At 41.6% G+C, this 13,921-nt stretch overlaps 1 protein-coding gene across 1 annotated transcript in view; it reads left to right on the forward strand.

Moving 5' to 3' along the window:
• CHIC2 (cysteine rich hydrophobic domain 2) overlaps positions 1-13,921 on the forward strand; it is a 55,038-nt gene that overhangs the window by 19,438 nt on the left and 21,679 nt on the right. The window contains exons 2-3 of the mRNA XM_082256772.1: positions 6,460-6,514; positions 6,600-6,755. Coding sequence (XP_082112898.1) covers positions 6,460-6,514; positions 6,600-6,755 — 211 coding nt within the window. The remainder of the gene's footprint in view (positions 1-6,459; positions 6,515-6,599; positions 6,756-13,921) is intronic.

The following is a 13,921-nucleotide window of genomic DNA, read 5'->3' on the forward strand; positions in this document are numbered from 1 at the left end:
GACACGTGGCCACTCACTAAAACTAGAGGAAAGGCGGTTTAACCTTAAAGTGCGTAAGGGGTTCTTCACTGTAAGAGCGGTAAGGATGTGGAATTCTCTTCCACAAGCAGTCGTATCAGCAGGGAGCATTGATAGTTTCAAAAAACTATTGGATGGACACCTTAAAGACCAAAACATACAGGGGTATACAATGTACGATTAAAAGCAAACACACACACACACATCATAGGTTGAACTGGATGGACTTGTGTCTTTTTTCAGCCTCACTAACTATGTAACTATGTAAAAGAAAAAAAAATTTGTACCTGCACTTTAGGCAAGCCTGTTGGTGTGCAAAATAAAGCCTGGAAATGTAAGCATATTTAAAAACCTTACTTTAATTCATGGAGCAAAATGCACTAAATGTCTGTTGTGCTCTGCAAGATGATATCATTTTACTGTCGGTGAACTTCCCCAAGATTGTAATAACTACACTTGGCCATTCATAGCATATAGTTCTATGAGAGTGTACATTCTGTTCTGATTTAGGCCCCTTTCACATATGCAGACCGTTCAGTCAAATAAAAATGGATGAAGTACTCGTCCGTTTTCTACCGTCCGATGCAAAAACGGATGAAAAATGGACCGTTTGTCAGTTTACATTCGTTTTTCATCTGATCGTGTTTTTTTTTTTTTTTTTTCTTTCTTTTTTAGGAAGAAAAATAGGGCTTTCATCTGTTGTCGTCCATTTTTCCATAGGAATGCATTGATGTCCATTTTTTCATCCGTCAATGGATGGATGAAAAATGGACAAACAGTCCATATGTGTGAAAGGGGGCTTAGGATTTTCTCTAAGTATATAGCTGGAAGATGGTGTTTAGCTGTGTAAGTTAAAGTTGCTTGTTTAATTAGATACTGGCTTCCACCAACAGCAATGTATGAGGGTTTGCAGCCTAGTTCAGCCAAAAACAAACTGTACCCTTTTGGGCTCATTTCTTGCGGTCACAAGTAACAGAAGATGAGGGGGGACACTTTTCTAATTGAGTCTAGGGCTGCAACTAACGATTAGTTTCATAATCGATTAGTTGGCCAATCATTGTTTTGATCGGATAATAAACTTTATAAAAAGTGTGGTATATAATTTAGTTAATATGTAAAGCTTAACCACTTGCCGACTGCCTAACGCCGATCTACGTCGGCAGTCAGCCCCTCACAGGCAAAGTGACGTAGGGCTACGTCACTAGCTTGTGAGGGTCTAGGGAGCGAGCGCGCGCCCCCCCGCGTGGTCACGGACCCCCCCCCCCCCCCCGCGCGTGTGACCAGCGGACCCGATGTCCGCCGGTCACTCGGCGGGGGAGAGGGAGAATGTCAGGCAGCTTGTGTAAACAAGCTGCCTGTCATTCTCCTCGCTGTAAAGACACTGATAAAACGGATCTAGTATGTAGATCCGTTGATCAGTGTCCTTACAGCTCAAGCCACAGCCAATCACAGTAGAAAGCACGCCCCTAGGGATACACACAGCCCCTCCCTTCCAAATAAAGTTAACCCCTTCACAACCAGTGTATTTTTACAGTAACAGTGCATATGTATAGCACTGATTACTGTAGAAATGTCACTGGTAACCCCAAAAGTGTCACAAATGTCAGTCAAGGGTCCGATCTGTCCGCCCCAATGTCGCAGTACCGCAAAAAAAATCGCAGATCGCCGCCATTACGCGTTAAAAAAAAAAAACAACAAAAATGACAAAAATCTTTCCCTTTGTTAGTAAACGCGATAACTTTTGCGCAAACCAATCAAAATACGCTTATTGCGATTTTTTTTTTTTTACCAAACATATGTAGCATAAAACAAATTGGCCGAAAATTTTAAAAAATTTTGATTTTTACTTTTTTTTTGGGGTAATTTCATATAAAAAAATGTGAAAAATATTGTTATTTTTGCAAAATTGACGCTCTTTTTTTGTTTATAGCGCGTGATCAAAAAAATCGCACAGGTGATCAAATACCACCAAAAGAAAGCTCTGTTTGTGGGAAAAAAAGGACGTCAAATTCGTTTAGGTACAGCGTCGCACGACTGCGCAATTGTCCGTTAAAAGTCACGCAGTGCCGAATCGCAGAATACCCCCTGGGCAGGAAGGGGGTAAAATCTTCCGGGGCTTAAGTGGTTAAAAAAAAAAAAAAAAAAAAAAGGCAACATATTCTTTAATATCTCTATGCTTTACCCTCCCTTCTAGATTGTAAGCTCTAACGAGCAGGGCCCTCTTATTTCCTCCTGTTCTGAATTGTATTGTAACTGTATTGTCTTCCCTCAAATTGTAAAGAGCTGCGCAAACTGGCGCTATATAAATCCTGTATAATAATAATGCAGTGGTAAATCTAAATAACCAACTATATGGTTAGGGAGCAAAATCTCTAATCCACTCTGAGAATAACAGACGGAAGAGATATTCTGTATACACTATAAGGCTGCATTCACATGTCAGCGTACTGATCGCGGGCAGAATCGCTGCGATTCCGCCCGCGATCCAGAAATCATTGCAAATTGTGGGACGCCTGTGCGTTGCCCGTGATTTGCAATAGCACCCCAAACGCTGTGCGATGTTGCTGCGATTTCCACCTGCCGAATCGCGGTAACATCGCGCAAAAAAAAAATCGCGGGACGCATTACGCCCAAAAAAGTACAAGAGCTTCTTTGGAGCGTAATGCGTCCCGCGATTTTTTTTGCGCGATGTTACTGCGATTCGGCAGGCGGAAATTGCGGCAACATCGCACAGCGTTTGGGGTGCTATTGCAAATCACGGGCAACGCACAGGTGTCCCGCGATTTGCAATGATTTCCGGATCACGGGCGGAATCCCAGCGATTCTGCCCGCGATCAATACGCTGACATGTGAATGCAGCCTTAGAGGTTGAATCTTATCTGGCAAATATCAGAGTCAGATCAAATTTTTATATTTAAAAAAAAAAAAATGAAAGATTGTTTTGCTGATTTTCAGACAAAGTGTAATATTTTATGTATGACAGACTCCTTTGTCATAGGCAGGTGGCTTGATAAAAGCTACCTGCGCCTGCTTTCACTTATGCTGGTCACAAAAACAATGTCTTCCTTCTAAAAAAAAAATGTTCATTGTTAGAACTTTATTTGATTTTCTAATCAGTAGTGGGGTCAAATCGACGTTCGTTTTTTTTTTTTTTTTATCACAGTGGTGGGGAAAGTTCGAAGGTGTAGTATAGAAAACTTCTTGGTAAAAGGAAATTTCAGACCGTGTATGTTGGTTTATTCAGAAATTACATTTATTTTGAAACTGAATGTTAAAAGCAAGTGAAATTTTCAAACGATGTTCTTTCATTCAGCGAATGTACAAAGATTTTTCGTATGAATATTCTCATCTGAAAACAGATACGTGTATGGCCAGCATAAGGCTCAGTTCACACCTATGCAGTCTGCTTTTGATCCCATTTTCTGCAGTTTTTTGCTGTGCGTTTTTGAAAACATGCGATTTGCATTTTTTTATGCTTTTTTTTTTTTGGCCAATTTTTTGTTGGCAGATTAAAAAACGCAAATCAATGCTAAAATGCATTACATGCTTTTCTGCAGCTTCACCATTAAAGTCTATTAAAACCAAAAAAAGCACTGTTTTGCATTGAAAACAAGTCTCTGACCCTTTCCAAATATGCAGCGGCTGAAAAAAAGCATAGATGTGAACGTGTCCCATAGGAAACCATGTTAAATGAACTGTACTGCGTTTCTGCAAAAAGCACCAAAAAAAATGCACTGGTGTGAACCAAGCCTGAGACATTTAGTAGCAGCAGCATGCTTTTTTTTTTTTTTTAGTATCACCTGTCTTAATGGTAGGGATGCACCGATCCAACTTTTTTGGACCCGATACCGATATCTGGTGTTGTGAAATCGCTGATACCAGAACCGATTTGGAGCTACACCCAAAGCAAGCGGCTGCAGTACAGAGCAAAGTGCTGCTTCATGTGTACGGCTCCTCCATTCACAGGCGGAGTGCATCTGATATCACTCCGCCTGTGAGCCGGACCTATACAGGAAGTAGCGGCTCCCATCCCATACTACTACTGCACATAGCAAGGGATGGCTGAGCCGTTACCAAGCAAAAACCGGATCGGCCAGTGGATCGGTCAATGTTACCGATCCCCCCCTGATCCATCTAAAATGGCCATATCTGTGCCGATATCCGATCCGAATATCGGATCGGTGCATCCCTACTTAATGGCGTTAAAAATAAATGTAGAAAAGGCAGACAATCGCTACTATAAGGGGTTAATTTATGCTGTGAAACAGCTAAAGTAATAATCTATATTACACTCATATATATTTTACACCCAGAAGTAGGATTTATGGATATTGTAACTAGGAGTCAGACATGAAGCTATATGAAGGGTGATATAAATCTTTTATAATAAAGTAGTACTAAAAACTGAGACTTTTTTTTTTTTTTTTTTTTTTTTTTTTACATGGATATGATCATTTTAAATGCACAATACTGGTAAAAGTTTACTTTAAATGTACAGTAATTCTAATGCCTTATATTCAGTGTATCAGCCTCCACGTTCTCTGGGTTCAGATGCTAATCTGTCCTAAACAGTCTTTAACCACTTAAGCCCCGGAAGGTTTTACCCCCTTCCTGACCAGGGCCTATTTTGCGATTCGGCACTGCGTGACTTTAACGGACAATTGTGATGTACCTAAACTAATTTGACGTCCTTTTTTTCCCCACAAACAGAGCTTTCTTTTGGTGGTATTTGATCACCTGTGCGTTTTTTTTTTTTTTGATCATGCACTATAAACAAGAGTGTACATTTTGCAAAAATAACATTTTTCACATTTTTTAATATGAAATCCCCCAACAAAAAAAATGTAAAAATCTAAATTTTTTAACATTTTCAGTCAATTTGTTTTATGCTACATATGTTTGGTAAAAAAAATCGCAAAAAGGGTATTTTGATTGGTTTGCGCAAAAGTTATCGTGTTTACTAACAAAGGGAAAGATTTTTGTCGTTTTTGTTGTTTTTTTTTAACGCGTAATGGCGGCAATCTGCGTTTTTTTTTTTTTTTTTTTGCGGTACTGCGACATTGCGGTGGACAGATCGGACCCTTGACTGACACTTTTGGGGTTACCAGTGACATTACTGCAGTAATCAGTGCTATACATATGCACTGTTACTGCAAAATGACACTGGTAGTGAAGGGGTTAACTTTATTTGAGAGGGAGGGGCTGTGTGTGTCCCTAGGGGTGTGATTCTAACTGTGATTGGCTGTGGCTTGAGCTGTAGAAACACTGATCAACGGTCCTACATAGTAGAACCGTGTGATCACTGTTTCTACACAGGGGAGAATGACAGGCGGCTTGTTTACACTAGCCGCCTGACTTTCTTCCTCTGCAGATGCGGGGGGGTCCGTGACCACGCGGGAGCAGGAACGTGCGCTCGCTCCCTAGACCCTCACATGCTAGCGATGTAGATCTACGTCACTCTGCCTGTGGGGGGCTGACTGCCGCAGTAAATATACTGTGAGCAGTCGGCAAGTGGTTAAACAACAAACATGTTATACTTAACTGCTCTGTATGATGGTTTTGCAGAGAGTAGCCCTGATTCTCCTTTTCTGGGGTATCCCCACTGACGCTTCTGGCTCCTCCTGCCTTCAGAATGCCCCAATGGCAAGCTGCAAAGTATAGAGCAGGGATCTCCAAACATTCTAGGCAAAGGGCCGGAATATTGTCCTTCAGACTTTAGGAGGGCTGGACTTTGGCCAGCTGGGGTGGAAATTTTCCTGGCATCAGGGGGAGTAAACATTTGGTATTGGGGGGGAGGAATAGTGCCCCATCGTTGGTATCCTAGGGAGAAAAGTGTCCCATTAGTGGTGTCAGTGGGAGAAATGGTGCTCCATTGTCAGTGTTAGATGGCAGAATAGTGTCTTGTATCAGTGGGAGGGATAGTCCCCCATAGGCCGGATAAAGGCAAGTAACAGGCCGCATCTGGCCCTCAGTCCGCAGTTTGGAGACCACTGGTATAGAGTGTCCCTATAGCAAGGTAAAAAAACTTCTACCTTTTTAGAACCACTCATTTCCTTCCCAGGACTACATGTCCCATGAGTCATTGCTCCTTACACATTCACAAGTTCCCAGGCACTTCCTGACATGTATGGATGGTGTACTGAGCTGTATGTGTGCTGCATATGTAAACAAGTTCCTGATATGTAAACAAATAATGCATTCTGTATACAGGCCAACTAATCAGTTGACCAACTAATCGATTATGAAAATGGTTGAGAACTATTTTCATAATTGATTAGTTGTTTGGGCCCTAATCGAGTCAGACAGAAAATTACTCAAATAGTTTTGGCTTGAGTTGCGTTGTGAAAATAAAATGGTGTTAAATCCTTACATATGAGCTGGCCTTGGTGCGTGACTTCAGCTTTATTAACATGAATAACACTACCTTATTTTCTCTTTTAGATTTGGTCTTAGCAACAAATTTGAAGCAGAGTTTCCATCCTCTTTAACTGGCAAGGTATGGATGCAGTGAATACTTAATACATTTTCTTGATGATTCATTTAGGTATAATGTTCTAATGACAGTTTCTTTATACGCTTAGGTAGCTCCAGAGGAATTTAAATCCAGCATTAACCGAGTCAACAGTTGTCTTAAGAAGAACCTTCCAATTAATGTCCGCTGGCTGCTGTGTGGATGTCTATGTTGTTGTTGCACATTAGGATGCAGCATGTGGCCAGTTGTGTGTCTTAGTAAAAGAGTAAGTTGAATTTTTTTTTTTTATTTTGTCATGCCAAGTACTAATAAATGTGTTAGAAAACACCGGTGAGTATAAATCTAGCTGATTAGTATTTTCTTTTGCAGTCACTATTTGAGAACAGTAGTGTATGGTTGAGAAGGTAGTCCTGAAAAGGTGTGCCTATTGGTACCCAGAAGGTACACTGCAGTCTGGGGAGTCTGAATGGGGAGAATGGTAATGCAGTAGGATAATACTGAAGTAAATGGGGACAAGCGGAGGTAGGAAATCGGAGGGCAAAAAGACTTGCTGGGTTAGCAACAGCAGGTAGTTTAATCAAGCCAGTTCTGCTCAGGATGCAGAAAATGGCTGAGGAGCACTTGGCAGTCAGTAGAAGGGAACGCAACCTTAAATTGTTGACAAACCCAGGACCCTGCATTCACTATAACTGGTCCCCCACAGTGCACAGTATACATGTATTGCATAGAAATGCAATTATTTTAGTAATTATAACTGTTAATATAAACTACTACCTTTTCTCATCGGCAGTATATAGCGGTCTTGTGACTTCTATCATTGTCAGGTAAAGCTTGTAGGAGGAGTTTTCATTCTCCCCTGACTGTCCTATGAGGCTCCCTGACCCTCTGTCTGGACAGTGCTTGTTGGCCCTGTGATCACCCTCCCAAGAAAAATAAACTCTGTAGCAATACATAACAAACTGAGCATGTGCAGCTTGTTCCCTGGCCGCTGTTCTATCAGGAGATATATTGGGGACAGTGGAAGGAGAGGATCAGAGAAGAGAAGATCAAACAGCCTTTTTACACAGTGCAGAGGATTAACCCATTAGGTTCAACAGTTAGGATAACAAGCCTGCTTTACTGCGTATACAGACCGATTTTACTGTTGTGGGTTTAGTAACACTTTAAATAGGCCATATGACTCTTTCTGAGGCTGGAAGTGACCTTTATCGTGGTTAAGGTGACCCCTTATGACTCTTAACTCCTGCAGGGTGCTTATTGGACTGCTTTAGACCCAGGCCTGCATTGTGTGTAAGAGCACCGGTTTGTCTCTCCGGCCTGCTACTGGCACTGGGTATTGAAACCTTTACTTCAGCACATGGCATGTAAAACCCCAAGACTGGGAATCCTCCTGAATAAGTGTATATTCCTTATACATAGTGCAGTGCAACTAGCAGTAAATTAGAAAAATCATAAGAGCCGGTTCACACTGGGGCGACGTCGCCTGACAAGTCGCTGCGGGTCGCCTGCCATAGATTAGCACAGGACCCGTTCTAATAGGAGCGACACAAGTCGCTCCGACTTAGAAAAAGGGTCCTGAGCTTCTTTGGGGCGACCTGGAGTGACCTGCATTGACTTCAATGATATGAAGTCCGTGCCGGCCGCTCCGAGGTCACGGTGCGAGCTGCGCACCGCGACTTCACAGGTCGCCCTGGCAAGTCGGGTCGCTGCTATTTGAACCGGCTCTAAGTGAGTAAATGTAAATAAAAAGTGCAATAATAAAGTATCAAAAACAATGATTACTATTAAAAAAATAAAAAATAAAGTGATAGTCCAAAACAAAATCCCTACAGTACAGGACCGGGAATAAATCAACAATTCATTGTGCTTCAGAATAAAGTGACAGAATGCTGTTCTCTTCCGTGTTTAAATAACTGTGCTCGTAAATCAATCCTCCACTGGCGATTAGATTGCAGCTCACCAACATGTAACCCATGTTGCTTTTAACAATTTGGTTATGACTGCGGGGAGTATTAAAGTGGTTGTATACCCCCCTGTTATGTTTGTACCAATAGGTAAGCCTATAACAAGGTTATACCTATAGGTACTGTAAATATCTCCTAAACTTGCACTGTTTAGGAGATATTTACATTGCATGCAGCTGATGACGTCATTGGTGCATGCGCTCTGAAGGAACGGAGGCCTGTGCCATTTCTTCAGAGCCCTGTGCCGTGACCGGCGGCTCCAGCCAGTAACACAGTTCGCAGACCCGGAAGGAAGACGAGCGAGGATGGATGCAGCCTCCAGTGGGGACAACGAGGGCTTCGTTTGCAGGTAAGTGTCACATAATGTGCTAGTATGCATTGTATACTAGCACATTATGCATTTACTTTGGATGATTGATTTTGAAGCACAGTTATTATTTTTTAAACACAGAGGTGGACGATAACAGCATTCTGTCTTATTCTGAAGCACAATGAACTGTTGAATTTTTTTTTTTTTTTTTTTGGCGCTGTACTAGGGGGAGATTTTTTTTTTTTTACAAATAGCAAACAGTGAAAGCGAATCCAAAAAAAAAAAAAAATCGTTGTTTTTGATATATTATTGTTGCCGTAGGTCGCCTGCCATACATAAGCTGTGGAAGCGTTCTAATAGGAGTGACACAAGTCGCTCTGACTTAGAAAAAGGGTCCGGAGCTTCTTTGGGGCGACCTGCATTGACTTCAATGATATGAAGTCCGTGCCGGCCGCTCCGAGGTCGCGGTGCGAGCTGTGCACCACGACCTGTGAGGTCGCCCCGGCAAGTAGCGTTGCCCCAGTGTGAACGGGGTCTTACTCGCTTATAATTTTGCTAATTTCTTGCTCTTTGCGCTCCACCATTCAAATGGTTTATTTGAGTTAGAGTGAGAATACTTTTTTAAGTGATAAGCAGCAACTGGATTGTATTATATTTACTTGGATTCGTATATTTATTGTTTGACATTGTGTTCTTAGCTAGTTTGTGCTGATCAAGTTATAGTATATTCCGCCTGACTGCATTACAGTAAAATGTTCAAATGGTTTATAGGGCTTTTTAGTTAACCTGCCAGTCATTTAAAAATGTTAAAACCAACCATATTACAGGTTGCATTGCAAGCATTCAGTACTTTCCTGTGATCCTTGCTCTGCTGTTACCGGAGAAATACCTAATAATTATGTGTACACATGACACACAATTCTGTGTCAGGCCTGAGTACTGTTGGAGATGCAGGAAGCTTGCAAAGCCCTATGTAACTTGATTTCCTCAAAGTTAAAGTGGTTGTAAACCTCGGACATGAAATATGAACAAAGCATATCCTTCTATACAGTGTCTTGAAAAAGTATTCATACCCCTTAAGAAAATGTCCACATTTTGTCATGTTACAACTAAAAACGTAAATTTATTTTATTGGGATTTTATGTGATAGACCAGCACAAAGTGGCACATAATTGTGAAGAGGAAGGAAAATGATAAATGGTTTTTACATTATTTTCCAAATACGGTACCTGAAAAGTGTGGTGTGCATTTTTGTATTTAGCCCCCCTGAGTCAAAGTGCTGAGTACTTTGTAGAACCACCTTTCGCTGTAATTACAGCTGCATGTCTTTTTGGGTACATCTCTACCAGCTTTGCACATCTAGATTGAAATGTTTGCCCGTTCTTTGACAGAGTTTGAGCTATTTTGCAGTCTGGATGGGGAGTGTCTGTGAACAGCAATTTTCAAGTCTTGCCACAGATTCTCAATTGGGTTTAGGTCTGGACTTTGACTGGGCCATTCGAACACATGGATATGCTTTGATCTAAACCATTCCATTGTAGCTCTGGCTGTATGTTTAGGGTTGTTGTCCTGCTGGAAGGTGAACCTCCGCCCCAGTCTCAAGTCTTTTTGCAGAGGTTTTCCTCTAAGATTGCCCTGTATTTGGCTCCATCCATCTTCCCATCAACTCTGACCAGCTAACAATGGCTTCTTCTTGCCACTCCTCTATAAAAGTCAAGATTTGTGGAGTGCACAACTAATATTTGTCCTGTGGACAGATTCCACAACCTGAGCTGTGGATCTCTGCAGCTCCTCCAGAGTTACCATGGGCCTCTTGGCTGATTCTCTGATTAATGCTCTCCTTGCCCGGCCTGTCAGTTTAGGTGGACGCCCATGTTGGTTTGCGGTTGTGCCATACTCTTTCCATTTTTGGATGATGGATTGAACAGTGCTTTGTGAGATGTTCAAAGTTTGGGATATTTTTTTATAACCTAACCTTGCTTTAAACTTCTACACAACTTCTAATTAAATGGCCCACAGGTGTACTCTGTTTACTAATTAGGTGACTTCTGAAGGCAATTGGTTTCACTAGATTTTAGTTGGGGGTCTCAGAGTAAAGGGGGCTGAATACAAATGTGTGCCACACTTCTCAGATATTTATTTGTAAAAAAATTTGAAGACCATTTCTCATTTTCCTTCAGCTTTACAATTATATGCCACTTTGTGTTGGCTATCACATAAAATCCTAATTAAATAAATTTTACGTTTTTTGTTGTAACATGACAATGTGGAAAATTTCAAGGGGTATGAATACTTTTTTAAGGGACTGTGGTGTGTACTTGTCTCAATCCAAAGCACCCGTGTAATTTCTGTCTGCTGCCCTGTTCCTCTGCTAAAAGCATAAGTACCTTCTGACTAGTTTTCCTGATACCAAGAGAAAAATGGTGATGGGCAGGGATCTCCGGCTGATTGACAGCCTCAGTGCCCTGATTATCAATGCAGCGCCAACAGGGCCCAGCAGTAATGCCAGTAAGTGCCACATATTAGTGCCACCTCATCAGCACACATCAGTAAAGGAGAACGCTTGCTTATTGAGTACATTTTCTAATCTAAACAAACTTTGAAAAAAAAAAAAAAATCTTTCGTTTTTTTGGCAAAATATAAAAGACCCAGTGGTGATTAAATGCCACTAAAAGAAAGCTCGATCTGTCTCAAAAAATTTATAAAAATGTTGTTTGGGTACAGTGCTGCATGACCATGCAACTGTCATCCAAAATACGAAAGCGCTGAAAGTTGAAAATTAGCCTTGGCAGGAAGGGGGCAAGTAGTTAAAAGGAAAGCTGCCCAGTGGGATAAAGAATTAAAAAAAAAAAAAAAAAAAAAGCGAACAGGCTTTAACCATTCTGAACAAAACTGACATTTGGCTTTTGATATACTTTAAATAGTGGCGAAAGCAGGGTGATAAACTGACACAGGGCTTTGGCCAATGGCATCGGTATAAAAATGCTTCTGAGATCATTGGAAATTTGACATGCAGTTGACCTCCTTTGTGACCTGCTGTCGATATAACCCTTTAAAATTTTTTTGTATTTTTTCTGAATTTCATGTGAGACTAAAAAACACTTCTGCTACCTTGAAAAGTTAATAATGTTCGTAGCATCAAATAATGAACCACTAGCGCCGTCCACATAGGTTATCTATTTTTTGTACACACACACACACACACACACACACACACACACACACACACACACACACACACACACACACACACACACACACACACACACACACACACACACACACACATATATACCATGTCATTGTGTTGTATATTGCGCATATATGTAAAAAAAACTAAAATTCCTTGTTTGCTTATCAGCCAGCCTGCAACAAACCGAATTGTCCTGTCTAACAGTTCACATTAAAAACAAAGGGTTTCGTTTGGGCACATTTGAAAATGTGTAACCTGCAGCAGCCACGTGACGGCACCCCAGTGTACTGCAGTCCTAACTCTAAAATATTGGGTTTTTATCAATGTGGAGCACATACAGTATCTCACCATTGTTGTAGATATTTTATTATATCTTTTCTTGTGACAACGCTGAAGAAATTACACTTTGCTACAATGTAAAGTAGTGAGTGTACAGCTTGTATAACACTAAGTTTGCTGTCCCCTCAAAATAACTCAACACACAGCCATTAATGTCTAAACCGCTGGCAACAAAAGTGAGTACACCCCCTAAGTGAAAATGTCCACATTGGGCCAATTTGCCGTTTTTCCCTCCCCAATGTCATGTGACTCGTTAGTGTTGCAAGGTCTCATGTGTGAATGGGGAGCAGGTGTGTTAAATTTGGTGTTACTGCTTTCACACTCGTATACTGGTCACTGGAAGTTCAACATGGCACCTCATGGTAAAGAACTCTCTGAGGATCTGAAAAAAAAAGAATTGTTGCTCTACATAAAGATGGCCTAGGCTATAAAAAGATTGCCAAGACCCTGAAACTGAGCTGCAGCATGGTGGCCAAGACCATACAGCGGTATGAGTGCTGCCAGCATTCCTGCAGAGGTTGAATGGGTGGGGGGTCAGCCTGTCAATGCTCTGACCATACGCCGCACACTGCATCAAATTGGTCTGCATGGCTGTCCTCCCTGAAGGAAGACTTCCTAAAGATGATGCACAAAGCCTGCAAAGAGTTTGCTGAAGACCAGCGTAAGAACATGGATTACTGGAACCATATCCTGTGGTCTGAGACCAAGATAAACTTATTTAGTTCAGATGGTGTCAAGCATGTGTAGTGGCAACCAGGTGAGGAGTACAAAGACAAGTGTCTTGCCTAAAGTCAAGCATGGTGGTGGGAGTGTCATGGTCTGGGGCTGCATGAGAGCTGCTGGCACTGGGGAGCTACACTTCATTAAGGCATCCATGAATTCCAACATGCACTGTGCCATACTGAAGCAGAGCATGATCCCCTCCCTTCAGAGACTGGGCCGCAGGGCAGTATTCCAACATAACTACCCTAAGCACACCTCCAAGATGACCACTGCCTTGCTAAAGAAGCTGCGGGTATAGGTGATGGATTGGCCAAGCATGTCTCCAAACCTAAACCCTATTAAACATCTGTGGGGCATCCTCAAACAGAAGGTGGAGGAGTGCAAGGCCTCTAACATCCACCAACTCCATGATGTATATAGTAATGGGGGAAAGGGAAGGAAAGTCATAGGGGGGGGGGGGGAAAGGAAATTGGGAAAACATTAAAGGGTGGGTGGGACTTTAAATGAGACATATATGCATATATATCTTTCGTACAGTGTCATGACAATACAAAATCGAGCCCTTCAATACCTCTTCTTGATTTCTTCACCATACTATGGATCTTGCGCTTTGACTGTGTCTGTGGAGACTGCTCTCTCAGTTCCCAATTGGGACTCAATTCCGGGCGATCCCATTACCTGACTGACATTCGATATATATGTGTAAGTTTCCTTTCCTTGCGCTAACAATACAAAACATTCTTTCATTTTGATATCATATCGCATATGTATGTGTATATATATATTTTTTAGATGCTATGACCATGCCTGCTCCTGAGGAAGTGAATAATATTTCACGAAACGCGTCGAGCTTAAGAGGCAAACAATTCATCTACAAGCTTTTACCAGATATACCCGAATGT

This window comes from Pelophylax lessonae (assembly GCF_965119305.1).
Source record: "Pelophylax lessonae genome assembly, chromosome: 1".
NCBI classification, from domain to species: Eukaryota; Metazoa; Chordata; class Amphibia; order Anura; family Ranidae; genus Pelophylax; species Pelophylax lessonae.